Genomic DNA, 25,261 nt, shown 5'->3' on the forward strand with positions numbered 1-25,261 from the left:
CGTGATCCTTGAGAAGACAATAAGAAGATGAACCCAAATAAGAACATACAGTTATCCTCCTGGATGTTGGAAGTAGATAAGATTGCCGGGCATAGATTGGGAACTTGGGGGTGGGGTGGGATGAGGGCAAGGGGAGATGGGAGAGAAAAGCGTGAAGGAGAGGATGGGGAGAGCTTGGGGGAAGGGGATGTTTGGGATATAGGAAGGGTGGACATGGGAGCAGGAAAGCATATATTTTAATTAAGTGAGCCATCAGACGGTTGTCAAGAGACTTGACTCTAGAGGGGTTCCCAAGTATCCATGGAGATGCCCCCAGCTAGTTCCTTGGGCAGCTGCAGAGAGGGAGCCGAAAAAGGCCAGTTCCTATAGTCATACTCATGAATATCTTGCATATCACCATAGAACCTTCACCTGGCGATGGATGGAGATAGAGACAGAGCCCCACATTGGAGCACCGGACTGAGCTCCCAAGGTCCTGATGAGGAGCAGAAGGAGAGAGATCATGAGAAAGAAAGTCAGAACCGTGAGGGATGCGTTCCCCCACTTTTTTAACAAGGAAAATATCCATAGTCCATTTTGGGGGATGTGGGCGTAGTTTTCCAGGCTACTTCACAGTGCCCACTTATAATAATTCTCAGCCTAAGGTACAGAGCCATGTGGCTAACATAGACAAGAATAATGGGTTAATACGAGCTACAAGAGCTAATAAGAAGACGGAAATAATGGGCCAATCAGTTTTATAAATTATGGAGATCTCTGTGTGATTTCCTTTGGGGCTTGCCGGCTGTGGGGTACCAGGCAGGACAGAAACCCCAACAAGCAGGTCTATTCATGTTACAGAATGGTGCCCAATGTGGATAACTGCATCCACACAAAACCTGAGAGAGCTTGGAAAGTAATTCTGGGCAGAAAAGGGTAGAGTAAAGCATGGTTTCTTGGTAGCAGCTATCTCTCAAATCTGCTCTTCTTGATAGAGGCAAGCGCTCTCATTTAAGAGAGGCTTCCTCTGACTCAGCTTTAGCTGCAAAACCCTGCAGCTCTTTAAGAGGTCTGGCCACGAAACACTTAAATGGTGTTGATGAAAAGCTGACCACATGCTTCTCGGTTTTCAGCCGTAGCAGAAAAAAAGATGTGCCATTTTAAAATGCTGGCTTTCTGGGCCATCCTGCCAGTGTAAACTCTAACTCTTTGAGGCAGGAGGTCAGCTACAGAGAAAGCATCTGACTGTTGAAGCTTGCTTGCTGACAAGGACCTTAAAAACGCTATAGACTTGTGGCAATAAACATGGCTACAGTCGGTATCTCCACCATGAGGCAGAAATCACAAAAAGCCAAGGAATGGGCTGGATCCAGCTGTCAAAGCCACAGCTTTAATCCTACCAATGTTGCTTGGTAAATTAAAGACTTGTATAGTCAAAGAGAGAGAGACAGAAAGAAAGAAATACAGTAAAGAGAGATTTTCAAAAACCTCTAAATGGTTTACAGTTTGTTAAAAATATATACAGGCTTTTAAAAAGGGTTAAAGTCCTAAGAAAGAAAGAAAGAAAGAAAGAAAGAAAGAAAGAAAGAAAGAAAGAAAGAAAGAAAGAAAGAAAGACAGTAGTTTGGGTGTGGTGGTACACACCTTTAATAACAACACTTGGGAGGCAGAGGTAGATTGACATCTGTGACTTCAAAGGGGGCAGAGGTATATTAACCTCTGTGACTTCAAGGTGTGGTAGCACACATCTTTAATGCCTTTAATCCCGATGCCTGGGAGACAGGGACAGACAGATCTCTTTTAGTTCAAGGTGTGGTAGCACACACCCTTAATCCCAGCACTGGGGAGGCAGAGACAGACAGATCTGTGAGTTCAAGGACAGCCTGGTCTACAGAGTTATTCCAGGACAAAGATATACATAGAACCTGTCTCAAAAAGTAAAAGTAAAAATAAAAGAAACAGAGGTTAAAATAAAGCCGCATAAAGATAGAAAATACACAGAGAATCTTGAGACTGTATACTATTACGCTCTCTTTGAATTGTTTGAATGCTAAGGAAGGAGCAAAAGCTACTTAAAGATATTTGCTTATAAATGCTGCTGAATTAATCCCAGATAGGTATTTTGAAAATACCTTGACTTCAAAACTGAAGTCAAAAGGTATGTTACTTTGGAGAAGAGATTTTGCTTTTGTTTCCACAGGAAATGAAAGACTGAGGATTCATTCTGAATTAAGAAAAATCAGGTTCGGCCCTTTTGTCCGGGCAGCGTCCCTGGGCTGCCTGGAATCCCTGATCCTGTGCACTGAAGTTCCATCTGGAATGGTGAGTGAGTGCGGACCCTGGGGCAACCTGCCCTGGAAGAGAGCACAGACCCCCCTCATACAAGCTTCCTCTGTAGGCTTGTCACTGTTTCTCAAGTCCCTGCCTCTCCCAAGCCTTCCCTAGTGTTTTCAGGTGTCCTGCTCCTGTACTAAGGCCATCCACCCAAAGGGGTAAGACTCTGGACTCCAGGCAGGTCTGAGGATTGCTGCAAGGGAGTGCGGGCTTCTTCAGATTGTGACGCAAGGAATAGGTCCTCCTCTGGCACTGGGGAGATTCAACCAGTTCCAGTCACAGCAAAGATTGGTCTAGGACACCAAGCGCCTCCCGGCTCCTTTTGAAGGAAGAGATGGGCAGGCACCAATGCAGGAGCTCCTCCAACAACATGAAAGGCAACATGACATCACCACAAGCCAGACATCCCGAAACAACAAGAATTGAACACCCTACCCCAGAAGATATAGAAGAAACTGACCTTAAACAGTACTTTATGAAAATAAAAGAGGACCTTAAACAGAAGGTAAAAAACTGCCATAAAGAAATGGAGATGACAAACAAAAAGGTAGACGAAATAAATAAATCTCTCAAAGATACCCAAGAAAAACAAGAAAAAGCAATCAAACAGGTAAGGGAAACAGTACAAGACCTGAAAAATGAAATGGAGGTAATGAGGAAAACACAATCCGAGGGAAGACTGGAAATGGAAATTCTGAGTAAATGAACAGAAACTTCAGAGACAAGTATTTCCAACCGAATACAAGAGATGGAAGAAAGAATCTCGGACTCTGAAGATACTATAGAGGAAATAAATTCACAGATTAAAGAACTAAACAAATCTAAAAAATTCTTAACACAAAAAATCCAGGAAATCTGGGACACCATGAAAAGACCAAACCTAAGAATAATTGGGGTAGAAGAAGGAGAAGAATTACAACTCAAAGGCCCAGAAAACATATTCAACAAAATTATAGAAGAAAACTTCCCCAACCTAAAGAAGGATGTTCCTATGAAGGTACAAGAAGCCTACAGAACACCAAATAGACTGGATCAAAAGAAAGCATCCCCACACCATATTATAATCAAAATACAAAACATACAGAATAAAGAACAGATATTAAGAGCTGCAAAGGAAAAAAGTCAACTAACATATAAAGGGAAACCTATCAGAATTACACCTGATTTCTCAATGGAAACCATGAAAGCCAGAAGAGCTTGGATAGATGTGCTACAGACACGAAGGGAACATGGATGCAAGCCTAGACTACTATACCCAGCAAAGCTTGCATACACCATTGATGGAGAAAACAAGATATTCCAGGACAAAAACAGATTTAAACAATACGTAGCCACAAATCCAGCCTTGCAGAAAGTAATAGAAGGAAAATCACAAACCAAGGAGTCCAACAACGCCCACAATAACTCAGGCATCTAGCGACCCTTCACTAGCACAACTAGAAGAAGGGAAACACACAAACTCTACTACAAAAAAATGACCGGAGTTAACAACCACTGGTCATTAATATCACTTAATATCAATGGACTCAATTCACCTATTAAAAGGCACAGACTAAGAGATTGGATACAAAAACAGGATCCAACATTCTGCTGTTTACAAGAAACGCACCTCAACCACAAAGACAGACACCTACTCAGAGTAAAGGGTTGGGAAAAGGTTTATCAAGCAAATGGACCTAAGAAACAAGCCGGTGTGGCCATACTAATTTCCAACAAAGTTGACTTCAAACTAAAATCAATCAGAAGAGATGGAAAGGGACACTTCATACTCATAACAGGAAAAATCCTTCAGAATGAAGTCTCAATCCTGAATATCTATGCCCCTAATATAAAAGCTCCCACTTATGTAAAAGAAACACTTCTAGAACTCAAGGCAGCCATCAAACCACACACACTAATAGTTGGAGACTTCAACACTCCTCTCTCACCAATGGACAGGTCAATCAGACAGAAACCTAACAGAGAATTGAAAGACTTAATGGAGGTAATGAACCAAATGGACTTAACAGGCATCTATAGAACTTTCCACCCAAATAGGAAAGAATATACCTTCTTCTCTGCGGCTCATGGAACCTTTTCGAAAATTGACCATATACTTGGTAACAAAGCAAACTTCCACAGTTACAAAAAAACTATTAGTAACCACCTGTGTCTTATCGGATCACCATGAATTAAAATTAGAAATCAACAACAATGCTATCCCCAGAAAGCCCACAAACTCATGGAAACTGAGCAGTCAACTACTGAACCACAGCTGGGTCAAGGAAGAAATAAAGAAAGAAATTAAAGTCTTTCTTGAATTTAATGAAAACAAAGACACAACATACTCAAACCTATGGGACACAATGAAAGCAGTGCTAAGAGGAAAGTTCATAGCACTAAGTGCCCACTTAAAGAAAACGGAGAAAGCACTCATTGGTGACTTAACAGCACACCTGAAAGCTCTGGAAAAAAAGAAGCAGACTCACCTAGGAGAAGTAGAAGACGGGAAATTATCAAACTGAGGGCTGAAATCAACAAAATAGAAACACAGAAAACAATCCAAAGAATCAATGAATCAAAAAGCTGGTTCTTGGAGAAAATCAACAAGATTGACAAACTAATCAAACAGCAGAGAGAGAACACACAAATTAATAAGATCAGAAATGAAAAGGGGGACATAACCACAGACACAGAGGAAATTCAGAGAATCATTAGATCTTACTACAAAAGCCTGTATGCCACAAAATTGGAAAATGTAAAAGAAATGACATTTTTTTTAGATAAATACCATATACCAAAGTTAAACCAGGACCAGGTAAATCCTCTAAATAGTCCTGTTAGTCGCGAAGAATTAGAAACTGTTATCAGAAACCTCCCTACCAAAAAGAGCCAAGACCAGATGGTTTCAATGCGGAATTCTACCAGAACAGCCAAGAAGACCTAATACCTATACCCCTTAAGGTATTTCATAATATAGAAACACAAGAGTCACTGCCACATTCCTTTTATGAAGCTACAGTTACCCTGATACCTAAACCACACAAAGACTCAACCAACAAAGAGAATTACAGGCCAATCTCACTCATGAACATTGACGAAAAATTCTCAATAAAATACTGGCAAACCGAATCCAAGAACACATTAGAAAAATTATCCACTACGATCAAGTAAGCTTCATTCCAGAGATGGAGGGCTGGTTCAACATACGAAAATCTATCAATGTAATCCATCATATAAATAAACTGAAGGAAAAAAACCATATGGTCATCTCATTAGATGCTGAAAAAGCATTTGACAAAATTCAGCACCCTTTTATGATAAAGGTCCTGGAGAGATTAGGGATACAAGGGTCATTCCTAAATATAATAAAAGCTATTTACAGCAAGCCGACAGCTAACATCAAATTAAACGGAGAGAAACTCAAGGCTATCCCACTAAATTCAGGAACATGACAAGGCTGTCCACTCTCTCCTTATCTCTTCAATATAGTGCTCGAAGTTTTAGCAATAGCAATAAGACAACATAAGGGAATCAAGGGGATTCGATTTGGAAAGGAAGAAGTTAAACTTTTGTTATTTGCAGATGATATGATAGTGTATATAAGCGACCCCAAAAACTCCACCAAAGAACTCCTTGATAAACTCCTTCAGTAACGTGGCAGGCTACAAGATCAACTCCAAAAAATCAGTCGCCCTCCTATACACAAAGGATAAGGAAGCAGAAAGGGAAATCAGAGAAGTATCACCTTTCACAATAGCCACAAATAGCATAAGATATCTGGGAGTAACTCTAACCAAGGAAGTGAAGGATCTATTTGACAAGAACTTTAGTCTTTAAAGAAAGAAATTGAAGAGGATACCAGAAAATGGAAGGATCTCCCCTGCTCGTGGATTGGGAGGATCAACATAGAAAAATGGCAATTCTACCAAAAGCAATCTATAGATTCAATGCAATCCCCATCAAGGTCCCATCAAAATTCTTCACAGAGATTGAGAGGATAATAAACAACTTTATATGGAAAAACAAGAAACCCAGGATAGCCAAAACAATCTTATACAATAAAGGTACTTCTGGAGGCATTACCATCCCTGACTTCAAACTCTATTACAGAGCTACAGTATTGAAAACAGCTTGGTATTGGCATAAAAACAGAGAAGTCGACCAATGGAATCGTATAGAAGACCCGGATCTTAAACCACAAACCTACGAACACCTGATTTTTGATAAAGGAGCCAAAAGTACACAATGGAAGAAAGAGGTCATCTTCAACAAATGGTGCTGGCATAAGTGGATGTCAACCTGTAGAAGAATGAAAGTAGATCCATATCTATCACCATGCACAAAACTCAAGTCCAAATGGATTAAAGAACTCAATATTAATCTGAACACACTGAGCTTGATAGAGGAGAAAGTGGGAAGTACTCTACAACAAATGGGCACAGGAGACCGTTTCCTACGCATAACCCCAGCTGCACAGACATTAAGGGCAACATTGAGTAAATGGGACCTCCTGAAGCTGAGCAGCTTCGGTAAAGCGAAGGACACTGTCACTAAGACACAAAGGCAGCCTACTGACTGGGAAAAGATCTTCACAAACCCTGCAACTGACAAAGGTCTGATCTCTAAAATATGTAAGGAACTCAAGAGACTAGACTTTAAAATGCTAATTAACCCAATTAAAAAGTGGGGCACTGAACCGAATAGAGAATTCTCAACAGAAGAAGTTCAAATGGCCAAAAGACACTTAAGGGCATGCTCAACCTCCTTAGCTATCAGGGAAATGCAAATCAAAACAACTTTGAGATACCATCTTACACCTGTCAGATTGGCTAAAATCTAAAACACCAATGATAACCTTTGCTGGAGAGGATGTGGAGTAAGGGGTACACTCATCCATTGCTGGTGGGAATGCACACTTGTGCAACCACTTTGGAAAGCAGTGTGGCAGTTTCTCAGGAAATTCGGGATCAGCCTACCCCAGGACCCAGTGATTCAACTCTTGGGAATTTACCTAAGAGATGACCAATCATACTACAAAAGCTTTGCTCAACTATGTTCATAGCAGCATTATTTGTAATAGCCAGATCCTGGAAACAACCTAGATGCCCTTCAGTGGAAGAATGGATGAAGAAACTGTGGAATATATACATGTTAGAATACTACTCAGCAGTAAAAAACAATGACATCTTGAATTTTGCATGCACATGGATGGAAATAGAAAACACTATTCTGAATGAGGTAACCCAGACCCAAAAAGATGATCATGGGATGTACTCACCCATAATCGGTTTCTAGCCATAATTAAAGGACATCAAGCCTATAATTTGGGATCCTTGAGAAGATAATAAGAAGGTAAACCCAAAGAAAAAGATATAGTAATCCTCCTGGATATTGGAAGTAGACACGATAGCCAGGCAAAAATTGGGAACTTGAGTGTGGGGCGAGACGGGGCCAAGGGAAGATGGGGAGAGAAAAGCGTGAAGGGGAGAATGGGGGGAGGTCGGAGGAATGGGATGCTTGGGATACAGGAAGGGTGGATATGGGAGCAGGGAAGCATATATCTTAATTAAGGGAGCCACCTGAGGGTTGTCAAGAGACTTGACTCTAGAGGGGTTTCCGGGGTTCCAGGGAGATATCCCCAGCTAGTTCCTTGGGCAGCTGAGAAGATGGAGCCCGGAAAGGCCAGTTCCTATAGCCATACTGATGAATTTTTTGCATATCACCATAGAACCTCCACCTGGCGATAGATGAAGAAAATGACTGAGCCCCACATTGGAGCACTGGACTGAGCTCCCAAGGTCCTGACGAGGAGCAGAAGGAGGGAGAAGATGAGAAAGAAAGTCAGGACCGTGATGGGTGCGTTCACCCATGGAGATGTTGGGACAGAACTAACGGGAGATCACCAACTCCAGTTGGAATGGGACTGATGGAACATGCGACCAAACCAGACTCTCTGAATGTGGCCAATGGTGGAGGCTGACTGAGAAGCCAAGGACAATGCCGCTGGTCTTTGATTCTTCTGCATGGATGGGCTCTGTGGGACCCTTCTCAGCTTGGTTGATCACCTTCCTGGACCTGGGGGGAGTTGGGAGGACCTTGGTCTTAACATAGAGTAGGGAACCCTGATGGCTCCTTGGCATGGAGAGGGAAGGGGGGGTAATGGGTGGAGGGGAGGGGAGGGAAGGGGGAGGAGGAGGAGAGGAGATGGAAATTTTTAAATATAAAAAAATAAACCATGAATAAAAAAGAGGGGGAAGTGGTGTGGGAGAATTATTTGTATCCTGTCAATCATTTATTTCAAATAAACACTGATTGGCCAGGCAGGAAGTATAGGCAGGTCAACCAGAAAGGAAATAGAGGCGGGGCAATGAGAACAGGAGAATGCTGGAAAGAAGGAAGCCCATTCCTCCCACTCCTGTCCAGACCACTGAGAAGCAAGATGTAATCTACATGGCTGAGAAAGATACCAAGCCATGTGGCTAACATAAATAAGAATAATGGGTTAATATAAGCTACAGGAGTTAATAAGTAGCCTGAACTAATGGGTCAATCAGTTTTATGGAGATCTTATTGAGATCTCTGTGTGATTTTCTTTTGGTGTTTGCTGGTGGTGGGGAACTGGGCAGGACATAAACCCAACAAGATGGCCGTCATGTTCCAGAGCTTAATATAGTGGTTGCTCAACTGACATGTAATAGTTTTGCCACTTTATCTTCAAGCTATTTGAAGTGGGTTGGAAAATTCAACATGGGACAATACCAAAGCTGTCACATAAAGTATATAACCTTACAAGAACTGATCTGTATTTGGGAATTTCAGCAAACATGCTAATGTTTTCTTTAAGGACCATACCTGAGACTGCAAGTCTCTCCCAAATAGCATCCTGTGATATACATAAGGAGGTGGCCATCAGTTTTGAAAAAAAGGTGATCAGAGAAGCAGTGGGGAAACGACCAGTGACTTCATCTCTCTCCTTCCTTGATCTAAAAAGGGCCAAGAATTTTTCTACTACCCAATCTACCACCCCCTGTTTCTCTCTATCTGTCCTCAGTCATCCAAAACCTCTATGACTAATTTTGGTCAGCTAGTAGCTAGCTCCATGATATGATTCAAAGTTAACTTTATTGCTAGTCTTGGGAATGTCAGAGTGTGATCGATCATAATATCCCACAACATTTCCCCCTTTGGTCTAAATAAAAAGAAAAGGTCTTAACTCTAACACAGTAAAGCTATATATAAAATAAGCAATTATCAGGAAAGAATTATTACAATTTCCAGGGTGTTTGCATTTGGCAAATTCAAACCAAATACTTCATATCTACCCTATCTCGGTGAATCCAACATTTGGCACCAAATTCATTTTCTATCCTATCTTGTTTTGCCAACCCAAAATTATCATTTTAGACCTCAAAACATTTTTTTAGACAAACAACCTAAGCTTTTATGTCTATCAACCTTATACACTTTACACATCTTTTGTGAATTTCTTTTCTGAATTTGGTAACAAGAAAAACTGTAACTACATCTCTTCTCCAATTCTATCAGAGACCCAAGAAATTTATATTACCTGAGTAAACAAAAAGTGCAGAGCAAACAACTTCAAAAGCTATAGAAACGACAGAGTCATTTGGCTGTCTGGACAATCACCTGAGGTTCCTTTGCAACACTGGGGCATTTATCTTTGTCATACAGGCCTAGAATATGTGGCAGACTTTTCTTGTGAAGCAGGAATTTTGAAGGACTATTTGGTAGCCACTTTCTTTTGTGTTTTGCTTGTCCAGTTTGTATGGCATACTGTCAGCAGTTGAGGCAAAGGCAGTTTCTTGCTCAGTGTCTAACTTTGCCAAAATGAAAGCAAACTCCATAAGGAGGTTCTTCAATGCCCATCATTCATTTTTGAAGAAAACTGGTACTGCCAGGAGCAGATATGTCTTACTGTCATAAAAGCCTCAGCTTATTAAAACATTTTAAATTCCATATTCTATAGGTTTCTGAAGTGTTTGAAGAACATCTATCTATATAAGAATATATCTGTATGACCTTGCAAACATACTGAACATGGCCATAAATTTGATTCTTATAGTTGACTAACTACTAACCTATATTTCTTAATTATCTTAAACAATGTGTGATAATAGCACTTCAAGAATTAGAAAATTATAATACCTTAAAAAAAGCAAAACCATATATACAGTATAACAAAAATAAACTTAAATTTGTATCAATAGAAAGATCAAAACAATGTAAAATGTTTGAGACTAGTTTTCCTTTTTAATTTGAACATAGATTCAATAATCTACCTTTTTATCCTATCATTTATATATCTCCCTTTTTTCCTTTCAGAATGAGATCCCTGAATATAATTTCCTTTGCTTAGTTACTTCCCTTACCATGATCAATAACAACTTATAATCAACCCCTTTAAACAATGACAAACATCCACTGAAAGACAAAAAACCACCCACCACACCTCTCGGGAATATGGGCATCATGTGCTTAAAATTACTTCCTGTTGTCTGGGGATCACAGCATCTTTAGGGGACCCTGAGAAAATTGAGACTATGGTAAAGTCCTAGAAAATCTAGCTATTGTCTAGTATTGGTTTGATGGGAAGGTGCAGGGCTTATATGAAATCCTGGCTGGAGTACTGTAGTGAACAGGCGCAGGCAGGCCTGCTTTTCGTCCTACCTGGCTCCTGCACACCTAGCTTAAAACCCGAAATAACAACACAGAAACTGTATTCATTTAAACACTACCTGGCCCATTAGTTTCAGCCTCTTACTGGCTAACTCTCACATTTTGATTAACCCATATTTACTAATGTGTGTAGCACCACGAGGAGTGGCTTTCCGGGAAGATTCTAGCCTATGTCCATCTTGGGTCGAAGCTTCATTGCATCTGACTCACTTCCCTTTTTCCCAGCATTCTGTTCTGTCTACTCCACCCACCTATGTTCTAACCTATCAGGCCAAGCAGTTTCTTTATTAATTAACCAATGAAATCATCAGATAGATAGAAGACACACCTACATCATTAGAAAGATCATATAGATAGTATAGAAAGATCATATAGTCATAGAAAGATCAAATAGAACTATAAAGGTTATGTTAAACAAACAGAAAGGGGTGGAAAATACCCCTAGAAATAGGTTACATAAGGCTTTATTAACCTTGAATTTTCTCAGCGCTAATGAGAAGGGACAATGGCTGCTGAAAGACATTGGATAATGGAAAAGTCTGCTGAATTAAATCAACCAGTTTATTTCAAGGATGTGCTGACCTCACAATGGAAGCCAGGAGATGTGCTGCATTGGGGAAGGGGTTTTGCTCTTGTCTCCACAGGAGAAGAAAAATTGTGGATACCGTCAAAATTAATAAGGGTTCGGTTTGAAGAGGAGAAGCCCCATGGAAAAGAAAAATAATTCATTCACAAGGATGACGATCATACTGATGGAAAGAAAAGCATATAGGTTGGGGGCAGGGTTCTTTTCTTATCTCCACAGGAAACCACTCATCTTCAAAGAATTTAAGGGACCCTGGATATTTAAATACTGATGGATGGACACTAGTTACAACCCAATATCGATCAACACGGAACCCAAATAGGTTTAGTAAGTATAAAACTTTTTTACATATATATATATTCATTACTATGCTTTTATTTATACGTATGTAGAGTTGGTTTTGGAGTTGGACTATGGCTCAGTCCCTCTTCAATTCCAAGCCTGTTGATAAGAGATATCTCAGAGTTTCTGTCTCAAGTCAGGAGCCATGAAATTGGACATAATAATAATAATAATAATAATAATAATAATAATAATAATAATGATACATGATAAACTTTCTTTGCCTTCCCTCATATCTGTGTCTGTCTTTATTACACCTTCCATTGAATATATATGTATGTGTATATACGTCTGTGTATGTCTTTGTAGATAATGTTTACCTTTTCTGTAATAAACAACAAATTTTCCTTCAGTAATCTTTGAAGTTTCCAGGATGAAGATGGGGCCCCACAACATCAATTTCACCTGGTTACTATGACATCATACATCATGTTTTTAATAGCACTAAAATTAGACCTGTTTTTTGGTACCAACTGCACAAGACAGTTTCGAATGGTGCACAATTTTGACAACACTCTGGCAGGACCTCCTCAAAACACACAGATGCTAGTTACAATTTTCTCTACCAAATGTTAATCTGGGAATTTTACCATCATTTGCTTTCACAGGACCCCCTGAGAAGAACGTCACCCCCATGTCAGCTGGAAGCAATCTTAGTGGACGACGCCCCCTCTCCCAACAGAGTTTGCCCTCAGGTTTAGGGAGATCATTTAGTAGTTGGCATAGGGTTAAGGGGATGGGGAAGGTATTATATGGACTCAGGGGTGTTTATTGAAAAAAAGGGGGGATTAACTGGTTTAATGGGATGATTGGTATTTGTGAATTATTGTTTTTAGAAAATTGCATTGATGTTGATTCTTGTATATTGAATATTGTGAGTATGCTTCTACCTCTATTGTATGAAAGTATGCTTCTACCTCTGTTTAAAATAATTGTTATATTGAGATATTTACCATATTGCAATGTACATTTCTACCTCTGATATTATTTATGTAATGACATTGTTTACATTTGGAGATCATTGTCCTCATTTATTGCACAGTTGTTTATTCTCTTAGTCTCCAAGTTAGATAAGTATCAAGAATTATATATCAATAGTCATATATGTTTGTCATATTTATATTTAGGATATTCAGGTTTTTTAGATACATAGAAATTATATTTAGTAATAGTATAATCTTCGACTCTTTGAAGAGCTGTAGAAAATGGCCTTTAATCTAACCTAGAGTTTTGTACTTATGAGACAAAATCACTCCTGGCAACACCGCTCTACTCCCGAGAGAACATTGAGCACCAAAGACACTCCACTAGGGAGCTTGTCTTCTTCTTGGCAGAACTGGCCTTTGGGCAAATAAAAGCCCATACCTCAACTACTGACAAAGATACAGAATATCCATAAGTAGATAAAACAGAATTGTCTTATCTTGCCAAGACAGGGTAGAATAGTTCTACAAAACGTTCCTTGCCTTTGAAAAATGTTATGTCAGTTGTGTTAGGCCTTAGCCAAAGTTGGTTGCCTCAACATTGCAAAACCAAACTTTGGGTGATTGCCCAGGAAGTCAGTTGTCTCTGTCATTTGTTGCACATTTTGGAAGTTTCTCGTTTGTACTTCCTGGTTGCTTAAGTAATATTACTTCCCTTCTCAGATCTTTGATGGGGTTGAAGATTAGATAATTGTAGTTACACTCTACATTATTTAGACTCCTTGAAATAGAATGTTTAGTAAAACTTTTGTTATATGTTTCTTGCTTAATATTATTTGTTGTTTGTAATTTTATATTTATTATTTGTTCCTATTGTATATAGTTGTATTTGGTTTGGTTCTGTCTTATTTAGACAAAAGGGGGAGATGAAGGGAAGCCCAGCCAATCACCTTGTTTGTAAGGCGTGTCCCCCTTAGGCTAATATCTACTTATAAAATCTTGCGGGCCTGCACTTTGTTTTCCTGCGCTCCTCACTGGAACCTTGGATTTGTAAGTTCCCCTTTCTTTCCTCTATTAAAGCTGAATATTATATATCAAAGCTAGTCTGGTTAATCATAACTGCTGATCAACCACACCCCTTCAGAGTACCCTAATTGGTTAGACCATCTCAGCCAGCAACCTTGAAATTGTCCTAAGCACTTTATAGTCCAAAACTCATCTTTGGGTGGTGCTTACCAGCTTAGTGGCATTACTACAATTCAGGTGGATTCATGATTGTTTTGGCAACTTCAAAAGTCAATGTTAGGAATAGTCATGGATCACTGCAGAAAGCATAAACATTTTAAATGTCATATGCAGCAGATCTCGGAGATGTTAAAGGACCATAACTTGTTAAGTATATGAGGTAAGCAAACTAAATTCCTAGTTATCTACTTCAAACTCAAGCCTAAAATCACATGTAAGAAGCTAGATGAAGCTTATTTCTAGAATTAGTGATCTATATGACCATTAATATCATGACATAAAGCTTAAATATATATCTTATAAACTTTGAAATAGCCAGGTGAGATCCCGGTGTTGGTGAGAAACTAAAAACTTACCAGAAATAACTGGAGCAGTTTGAACAAGGGAATGCCATGGGCCTCATTTATAGTCGCATGGGCTGGTAGCATGTAGGGACATTTCCCTCATTCACATATAAAAGTGACAACAGGAAGCCAGCAGAGAGCACTGGAGTTCAGAGAAATAAGAAGCCAAGATAAAGAGTGTTCATGCATCTGAAACAGAAATGGGCTCCTGCACATGGGAGCAGAGTGGCTTGGGGGCCTCTAGATAAGAAAGCCCAGTGAGCCAAGCTACAGAGGGACTTGGGCACAAATATGGGTTTTGGGTCCATATAAGGGAATACATGATGGGGTGTAATCAAAAGGTCGGAAAACTCATCTAGTCTGAATGGCAGGAGGACTTGGGTGTGAGCCTGCACGTGGTAAGGAACTAGAAAAAAATGAATTTGATTTAGGAAACTCGACTATCTGGATTCATGTGTGATCTAAAGAGGAATCCATAGGTTGATGTGGAATGGTGAGAACTCTCTGCACAGGTGAGTGGTGGACTTGGCTGTGTGGATTCATGTGTGATCTAAAGAGGTGTAACATGAGGGAAGCCAGGCCTGCTTGTTTGTTGGGATTTTCTGCCCTGCCCAGTTCCCGACAACTGTTTAGCCCCAAAGAAAATCACACATAGGTCTCCATAAATTATAAGCTGATTGGCCCATTAGCTCTAGCCGCTCACTGGCTAACTCTCACATCTTAATTAACCCATTTTTAAAATCTATGTTAGCCATGTGGCTCAATACCTTTTTCAGTGGTTGCAGATCACATCCTGCTGCTTCGGTGGTCTGGGCAGGAGTGGGAGGAATCAACTTCCTCCTTCCCAGAGTTCTCCTGTTCTCATTACATTATTTCTACTTCCTGTCTGGTTTTCCCACCTTTACCTACTGCTTGGCCAATCAGCGTTTAATTTAAAACATGATTGACAGATTACAGGCAATTTTCCAGCACCAAGAGGAAGCCATAGGTTGATGTGGAATGGTGAGAACTATCTGCACAGGTGAGTGGTGGACTTGGCACTGTGTTCACACAGCACTCCTTGCTGTTTCTTCAACAGTACTGGCAGGGAAGACATTTTAATTAAGAGGATTATGGTTTCTTACTTCTTAATTTTCACTCAAAAATTCATTGACATTTACTTCTCTGTCCACAGCGGAAATGACGGTATACCGTAGTTGCTGGTTTGCCATCTGTAAGTGCTCTTCAAGACAGACTAAAATTCCAAGTGCTGATCTAAATAACTTATACTTATTTACTATCTAATTCAAGTTTGCCCTTTGAACATGTAACTACCTTCTTCCAGTTTTCTCAGGCATTTCAAACCATGAAAGTTGATACCTTCTATAAATTGGTACTTGTGACTAAAAGCACCATATAAAAACATTCTTTTACTTGGAAGTCCTGAGAGAAAAATCAGTCAGGTTGGTTAGCACATCAGTAGCTCCTTTGTTGTGACAGCCCATGGCTGCCAGTACATGTTTGGTTGCCACCTTTTGTCCAATATTCAAGTGGGAAAACAGTTTCATTCACGTCTGACAATGACTAGGGATTTTTTTCTGTTGTTGGAATTGTTTTGTTTGTTTTGTTTTGTGTTTAGGACATTCTTGAAACTACAAATACTTACTTGAGCTTTTCAGTAGGATTCTTGGTATGAGGCCATCACCGTGGAGCAGGGTCTCCAGAAGTAGGTTCCACTTACAGCATGGCTGGGATAAGAGTAGTTTCAACTGGCCCTTGGCGTTCAGTCCTCCAGCTGATGCAGGCCTTTCAAAATGCAAGAGAAGATGGAGTAATGAAGTTAATCTGTCTATGAAATTAATAGCCTTAAAGTCAAGATGTAATGCCAACCCTTTAAATGTCAATTCCTCTCAGATTACTCTGAAAATGCTTTCATGCTTGCTTACTTTAGGGTTGCTCAGGGAAGGAATTACATTTAATCTCAACTAGCTAAAAGTAAATTAATGCTTGGTAGCCTGCCAAACTGACACAAAATAACCATGCCTATATTTTACAGAACTCTATTTTTATTTCTCTTTTCTTTTTCTTACACATCTCTTTTGAACCTCATCATTTGTTCATCCACTGAAAGCATAACAAGTGACTACGATATACTATGAGCTTCTCTTCTCATTTGGGAAAAATTTTCTAGTGGGATTTTGAATACTTTGAACAATGCTTTATATTGAAATTGCTGATAAAACTAAAGGAATTAAAAACTTCTGTGAAGGGTTAGCCATAATCTAATTATTTAATAAGAAAATCCTTAAATCAACATGTAATTATCAGAATCAATGCAACCACTCACCCTGTGTCCTACTTAAGTACTGTAATCAAGAGAAATAATCCCAAGACAAAGAGGCTTCTGCTTTCTAAACTGTCATCAGTTTTGAGCAGAAAATCAGCTTCCCCAGGGAACTACTTTCATTTCCTGTGCAGCAGGGCATCAGAAAGCAGGGTTATCAACAGCATTCGTCATCTTTCCTCCTGAAATCCCCCTGTTTGGCTTGTATGAAAGTCATAACAAGAGTGACGAACTTACAATAACAGCAAACCCGAGAAACAGACCTAGCGTGTGGCAGTGGCTCCAAGGACTGTGTGGGGCAGGAGCGGTGTGATCTAGGTGGTGTGGAAGCAGAAGTGTGAGAGGAGCACACTTGGCGCAGTTGGCTGCGCTGTCATTAGTGGATGGCCATTAGAAACCGACACATCTCGACTGCCAATCTCCGGCAGATGAGAAGCAGCAGAGTGAGAGAACGTGCTAAATGCATACACGGAAATTCTTCTGTTTGTTTCCCACTCTCAAACTCAGGTTGGCCCAGAACTCAACTCATAATATCGCCTAGTCTTGCCCCACCTCAAGGCGATCGGTCTTCCTAGGAATCCCAAATAATGGGATGATAGGTATAAACCATCACATCTGGCTTAAATTCTTCAGCTTCCTTTTATTAGAAATTACAGGGGTAGGTCACAGAAATCTGTGCCTTAACAAAGTCTCTCTAAGAAGTTTGGCTTCTTGTTAAGGTTTGGGGGCACTGCTGCAGGCAGTGCTTCCTTAAACACACTCGTAGAAACAGAAATCATTCAGATCTCCTTTCAGGCCTTTTCGTCTTTGGACCCATCCAACACTGACCTTGACTTGTTGGTAATAATGGACTAAATGTTTGTGTTCCTCCAAAATTCAAAGGTTTCTACTTCAATTACAATGTGGTAATATCTGAAGATGGGGTTGGGAGGTGGAGATGTTGTGAGTGGGATTAGAGCTCTGAGATGAAGAGCTCAGAGAACTACCCTGCCCTGCTTTGGCAATGAGGATACAAGAATACAGGAATTTTCCAGTTAGCAACCTGTTAGCCTTCACCAGAACCTGACTGCTGGTACCCTCGTGTTCATCCCAGTATCTTATATAACATCCTGGGTTAACTCAGAAACCATTTATCCACGGAGCTTTGAATGACTCTATATTTACCTCAATTTTACCAATACGTCCTGGCTAGTTTTAGTTAATTCAACACATGCTTAGTTATCTGAAAGAGGGAATTCAACTGAGAAACTGCTTGCCTAAAATCTGATTATAGGCAAGCATAGGACATTTTCTGCGTTATTGTTGTAGGAGGGTCTAGTCTATTGTGGATTGTGCCACAACCCTGGACGGGTGGTCCTGGGTTCTATAAGAAAGAAGGCTGAGTAAATTATGGGGAGCAAGCCAGTAAACAGCACCCCTCCATGGCCTCTGCATCAGCTACTGCCTCCAGGGTTCTACCCTGTTTGAGATCTTGTTCTTCCTTGGATAATGAACTATGATGTGAAAGTAAAAGTCAAATAAACCCTTTGCTTTTCTCCCAACTTGCTTTTGGTTGTGTTGGTTCATCACAGTAACCCCAAGACACAACCATTTAATTTGTAGCAAAAATTCCACTTTCTCTGAAAACTCTTCACTAAATTTTTCTCTACATGGTGGTCTCTGAGTTAAAAATTTATGACAAGCTCACACATTTCAGCACATAATATTCCACCAGTTAAATCATTTCATCATCCATCCAGACTCAAGTGTCTTTAGTATACTTGTTTTCTATTACCCAAAGTTTCTACCACTGTATAATGCAGATGATGCTGATTGATATGATTTGTTAGCATGTACATGGATAGGCAAAAAAGAAAAGAACTTTGCATTGAGAGCAGGAGAAGAAAAAGAGAAGGAACAAAAATGAGACATTTCAAAGCATTTCTTCCTTGGCATGGCGTCAGGAACATTTCATAACTGCATGATGCACAAAGTTCTTCACTCTGTACTTAAACTTTGGACCAATTTAAACTTTCCTTGTGAAGCCTTGAACTCTGGAAACAAGAGTAACTCCTTGGGTATTTGGGCAACTCTCGATAGAAAATTTCTGCCATGGGTGGCTGATGAAGAAATAAGAATAAGTAATTTAATTCTCAGCCAGCACAGTCAAAGCCATGGCTGCTGAGCATCTCTGGAAGTTGGAGTTACTTTCCACTTACTGTGCTGACTCTTTCCCATTTGAAGCCTGGTTCCAAAAGATACCATGGTCATCACTACTTCCTTCCTGAACCTTGGGTGTTGGGTTCCTAAGAAGCCCTGCAGGGTACCATAGAGGAAAAGCAGCTGGTGGCAATTGTTACACATGTCCTTGTTGGCTAACTTTTCCAATCTACATGTCACACGTGAGTAGTGACACAGCTCGGGATGGTTTGGCTGGAAGGTATAGCGAGGGTTTCTGGCAGACAGCTGGAAGAAGAGCGGAGCAAGATCATAAAGAGGCTACCTTCACAATGGGATTCTGTATCTGTTGGAGAGGAAATTCCTCATATGTTTGCAGTGTAGAAAACTGATTGGAGAAAATCAGTGTTTTTAAGGCAGCCCTTGTTCATATAATAAAATAACTGAATGTCATTTATTTTACTTTACTTGAATACCTGGTTAATAATAAAACCCTCAGTTAACAGATGGGAAGATGCTCACTGAAATGTACCTTAGTTCTTGAATCTTCCAACTTACCACAGATTTTGAAATGTACAGTAGAACGAACCACTATGCGGAAAAATAAAATAGTACAAACATTCTTCAGTCCCCAGGCTCTGAGTAATGAATGCACTGAAAGTCTGTGAGAGGCATATGGAAAAGCACATGTTCACTCATCCTTTGAGCGGGTAGGCTGTGAAAGTTAGAGGAGTCTGAGCAATGACAGAAAGGGAAAGTGTGTGTGAGTGTGTGTGTGTGTGTGTGTGTGTGTGATCAAACGTGTACATGTCAAATTCTACTATGACATACAAAAGAGAATAGAAATTTACAAATCATAAAAATGCATACATTTCATCTTGGGAGACAGAATAAATTCATGGTTGGTTGGTACTAAAATTATACTCCAGTACTCCAATAAATGCTGTGTTTCTGGGCTGTGGCTTAGCCCAAAGAATTCCTCAAATCCAGGAGTAATGAGGTTCAATCCTCATTTATTTATGGACATAACAAATGATTTTTATAGAATAATGATATGAACTTTTAGCTCCACCCTAGCTATATGACTATAAAATACCTCATTTATAATTTCTCCAAGTTTTCTTCATGTACTCATATAGGTTTTTTTTTTTTTAACTCAGTGAACTTATTACTCCTAGTGTACACTTTCTCTTATTTCCAACTTTACTGTAAAGCCCAGGCCAGGAGTTCTACATCATCCTCAAGTTATGTGATATGGGTGGCATACTGCTCAGATTTTATGACCATAAGTTCATTTATCCTACCAAATATGTGTCTTAGAGAAGCTACTAGATGGTGGAATGAACAGTGTGATGCACAGCCTGCAGATACACCCAACAGCGTTGGCTACTGTCCTTAATGACAGTGGGCCACAACAGACTACACAGGTCCAGGCACCAGAAGGTAAACATAGGAGTTTCTTTTTCAGAAGTTTAGGCTGATCTACTGTAAAATTATCTGCTTGCACCCCAACAGTCTCAATTCTATAGGCTCTGTGGAAGAGAAAGATCAACTTCTATGATGAAATGGTGTGGGAATAGAGAAAGTTCTAACTAAATGTATGAGAAGCAGATGAAGTTCGGAATGAATGTGTGCTGCTGACATGAGCACAGCCATGTTAATGGTCCCAGTATCTCAGAATCATGGGAATTGCCAGGGCCTTCTTCAATCTGAGTGGAGATACTGACAGTGTCTACAGAAACTATCAACCACAGCTTCCTCCTCCATGATCACTGCAGCCTGAGACTAAACAGTAGTCTACAGAGAATACCTAAGCCTGCCTCCTTATCCTGCTGTATACCATGAACCTGCCTCTTATCCCGCTGTATACCATGAACCTGCCTCCCTATCCAGCTGTATACCATGAGCCTGCATCCTTATCCAGCTGTATACCATGAACCTGCCTCCCTATCCAGTTGTATATCATGAACCTGCCTCCCTATCCAGTTGTATATCATGAACCTGCCTCCTTATCCAGCTGTATACCACAAACCTGCCTCCTTATCCAGCTGTATACCATGAACCTGCCTCCCTATCCAGTTGTATACCATGAACCTGCATCTTTATCCAGCTGTATACCATGAACCTGCATCCTTATCCAGCTGTATATCATGAACCTGCATCCTTATCCAGCTGCATACCATGAACCTGCCTCCTTATCCAGCTGTATATCATGAACCTGCATCCTTATCCAGCTGCATACCATGAACCTGCCTCCTTATCCAGCTGTATAGCATGAACCTGCATCCTTATCCAGCTGTATACCATGAACCTGCATCCTTATCCAGCTGCATAACATGAACCTGCATCCTTATCCAGCTGCATAACATGAACCTGCCTCCTTATCCAGCTGTATACCATGAACCTGCATCCTTATCCAGCTGCATAACATGAACCTGCCTCCTTATCCAGCTGTATACCATGAACCTGCATCCTTATCCAGCTGTATGCCATGAGCCTGCATCCTTATCCAGCTATATATCATGAACCTGCATCCTTATCTAGCTGTATACCATGAACCTGCATCCTTATCCAGCTGTATACCATGAGCCTGCATCCTTATCCTGCTGTACACCATGAGCCTGCATCCTTATCCAGCTGTATACCATGAGCCTGCATCCTTATCCTGCTATACACCATGAGCCTGCATCCTTATCCAGCTGTATACCATGAGCCTGCCTTCTTATCTTGTTGTATGCCGTGAACCTGCCTCCTTACCCAGGAGTATACAAAGACCTATCTGCTCATTTTGGATATATAAAATAAACAAACTGAGTCTCCCATTTCATATCAACAAGAGCATACAGCTTTTTTGTATGTGTGTCTGTGTGTCTGTCCTCCCTACATTCCCTCATGGGCCCTGTCATATCAACCTTTGAGGATGGAGGCCTCAGTGACTCCACTGATGGAGAGAGGCGATAGCGGGACAGAATGATGATGATGGAGATAATTTCCACTACTTGCATATTTGAAAATGACAACTACCTACAGCAGGAACTACTCTAGTTGTCTTAAGTGCTAGTCTATATTTAAACTTTCTGGGGGTGGGATGGGATTGAGATAGAGTTTCTCTGCATGGCCCTAGCTGTCCCAGAACTTTCTCTGTCCTGGAAGCAGGTAAGGCTCAAACTCTGCTTCTGCCTAATGAATAGTATGACTAAAGAATTAAAAGAGAGAACCACCAGGCCTTGGTAATATCTCTCTCTCTCTCTCTCTCTCTCTCTCTCTCTCTCTCTCTCTCTCTCTCTCTCTCTCTCTCTCTCTCTCTCTCTCTCTCTCTCTCTCTCTCTCTCTCTCTCTCTCTCTCTCTCTCTCTCTGTCTGGCCAATTGTGAAAAATCAATGACAGGATTCACAACCCTTAAAATGGGGAATAGATTTCAGTGGTATAAAGAAGAGACCATTTGGGAAGTCAATAACTTTACCTTTTCTTGTCTTTACCTCTTGGCTTGTGCTAGATAGATTAAAGGGGAAAGAATGAATACAGCCTTAGTGCCCCTAACTTTTAGACAAGATTGGATATAATGCCAGGGAACTGAAACTCCTAGAGAAGATCCGGGGAGTATTTTTCAGTTGGTAGAGCACTTACCTAGCATGTACAAACCCAGGTTTGATTATCTTTATGGCAAACACAAGTGTGGAGATGATGCCTGTAATCTCAGTACTTCAGAGGATCAGAAATTCATGGTTACTTTCTGCTATATCACAAATTCGGGTCTTTTGTGAATATGAGATCTTTTCTACAAAAACCTCTCAAGTAATGACTGACTCCTGAGAGTTGTTTAAGTGTATGCTTCAGAACCCTCGTTCTATTGTTTGATAAGTGAAACTGTGCATTCTGATTGCTTCTCAAAATCCTACTCTGAATCTCACAGCTTGCACCCACTGACAAAAACCTTGGCAATTAAGGAATGTTAAGAGCTGAGGAGGAGTTCTCTGATAGAGTTTTTGGGGTTACTTATGTACACTATTTATATACCTTCAGTGATGTGGCAGGATACAAGATCAACTCAAAAAATTAGTAGCCCCCCTATACACAAAGGATAAAGAAGCAAAGAGGGAAATAAGAGAAACATCACCATTCACGATAGCCACAAACAGCATAAGATATCTGGGAGTAACTCTAACCAAGGAAGTGAAGGATGTATTTGACAAGAACTTTAAGTCTTTGAAGAAAGAAATTGAAGAGGATACAAGAAAATGGAAGGATCTCCCATGCTCTTGGATTGGTAGGATCAACATAGAAAAAATGGCACTTCTACCAAAGGCAATCTGTAGATTCAATGCAATCCCCATCAAGATCCCAACAAAATTCTTCACAGACCTTGAGAGAACAATAATCAACTTTATATGGAAAAAAAACCCAGTAGAGCCAAAACAATCTTATACAATAAAGGAACTTCCAGAGGCATTATCATCCCTGACATCAAAGTCTATTACAGAGATACAGTAATGAAAACAGCTTGGTATTAGCATAAAAACAGAGATGTTGACCAATGGAATCAAATCAAAGACCCAGATATTAATCCAAAAACCTATAAACACCTGGTTTTTGACAAAGAAGCTAAAATTATACAATGGAAGAAAGAAAGCATCTTTAACAAATGGTGCTGGCATAACTGGATGTCAACCTATAGAAGAATGAAAATAGATCCATATCTATCACCATGCACAAAACTCAAGTCCAAATGGATTAAAGACCTCAATATAAATCTGACCACACTGAACATAATAGAAGAGAAAGTAGGAAGTAGCCTGCAATACATGGGTTCAGGAGACCACTTCCTATGTAGAACCCCAGTAGCACAGACAATAAGAGCAACAATGAATAAACTAAACCTGGAACTGAGAAGCTTCTGTAAAGCAAAGGACACAGTCATTAAGAAAAGAAGGCAACCTATTGAATGTGAGAAGATCTTCACCAACCCCACATCAGACAAAGGTCTGATCTCCAAAATATATAAAGAACTCAAAAAACTAGACATTAAAATTCTAAATAACCCAATAAAAATAGGGTAATGAATTGAACAGAGAATTCTGAAATGGCCCGATCCTATAGCCATAATGATGAATATCTTGCATATCACCATAGAACCTTCATCTGGTGATGGATGGAGATAGAGACAGAGCCCCACATTGGAGCACTGGACTGAGCTCCCAAGGCCCAAATGAAGAGCAGAAGGAGGGAGAACATGAGCAAGGAAGTCAGGACCACGAGGAGTGCATTCACCCACTGAGATGGTGGGACAGATCTAATGGGAGCTCACCAAGGCCAGCTGGACTGGGACTGAAAAAGCATGGGATAAAACCGGACTCCCTGAACATGGCGGACAATGAGGGCTGCTCAGAAGCCAAGGACAATGGCATTGGGTTTTGATTCTACTGCATGTACTGGCTTTGGGGGGGGTCTAGCCTGTTTGGATGCTCACCTTCCTAGACCTGGATGGAGGGAAGAGGACCTTGGACTTCCCACAGGGCAGGGAACCCTTACTGCTCTTCAGACTGGAGAAGGAGGGGAAGAGAAGTGGGGGAGGGGGAGAGAAATGGGAGGTGGGGAAGAGGCAGAAATTTTTAATAAAAAATAAATAAATAAAGAAGACTTGAAAAAATGGGGCGCTGAACTGAACAGAGAATTCTCAACAGAAGATGTTCAAATGGCCAAATGACACTTAAGGTCATGCTCAACTTCCTTAGCTATCAGGGAAATGCAAATCAAAACAACTTTGAGATACCATCTTATACCTGTCAGAATGGCTAAAATCAAAAACACCAATGATAACCTATGCTGGAGAGGATGTGGAGTAAGGGGAACACTCATCCATTGCTGGTGGGAATACAAACTTTGCAATCACTTTGGAAATCAGTGTGGTGGTTTTTCAGAAAATTGGGAGTCAACCTACCTCAGGATCCAGCAATATCACTCTTAGACTCTTGGGAATATACCCAAGAGATGCCCAATCATACCGCAAAAGCATTTGTTCAACTATGTTCATAGCAGCATTATTTGTAATAGCCAGAACCTGGAAAAAACCTAGATGCCCTTCAATGAAAGAATGGATGAAGAAAGTGGGGCACATCTACACATTAGAGTATTACTCAGCGGTAAAAAACAATGACATCTTGAATTTTGCATGAAATGAATGGAAATAGAAAACACTATTCCAAGTGAGATAACCCAGACCCAAAAATATGAATATGGTATATACTCACTTATTAGTGTATTCTAGCCATAAAAAAGGACATTGAGCCTATAGCTCGCCATCCTAGAGAAGCTAAGTACTAAGGTGAACCCAACGAGAAACACATAGATC

General features: G+C 40.3%; 1 protein-coding gene across 6 annotated transcripts in view; it reads right to left on the bottom strand.

The window, feature by feature from the left end:
• Kiaa0825 (KIAA0825 ortholog) overlaps positions 1–25,261 on the bottom strand; it is a 471,157-nt gene that overhangs the window by 277,545 nt on the left and 168,351 nt on the right. For 4 of the 6 annotated variants that reach the window (XR_005284771.1, XM_038324188.1, XM_038324189.1 and 1 more), the window contains exon 14: positions 16,078–16,217. Coding sequence is in view for 5 of the 6 variants with exons in the window: in XM_038324188.1 (XP_038180116.1) it covers positions 16,078–16,217 (140 nt within the window). In the remaining variant the exon portion in view is untranslated. Of the gene's footprint in view, positions 1–14,444; positions 14,575–15,423; positions 15,513–16,077; positions 16,218–25,261 lie in introns of those variants that run through there. The other 2 variants (XM_038324191.1, XM_038324192.1) reach the window with 2 other exon arrangements.

The sequence above is a fragment of the Arvicola amphibius genome, chromosome 3 (genome assembly GCF_903992535.2).
Source record: "Arvicola amphibius chromosome 3, mArvAmp1.2, whole genome shotgun sequence".
NCBI classification, from domain to species: Eukaryota; Metazoa; Chordata; class Mammalia; order Rodentia; family Cricetidae; genus Arvicola; species Arvicola amphibius.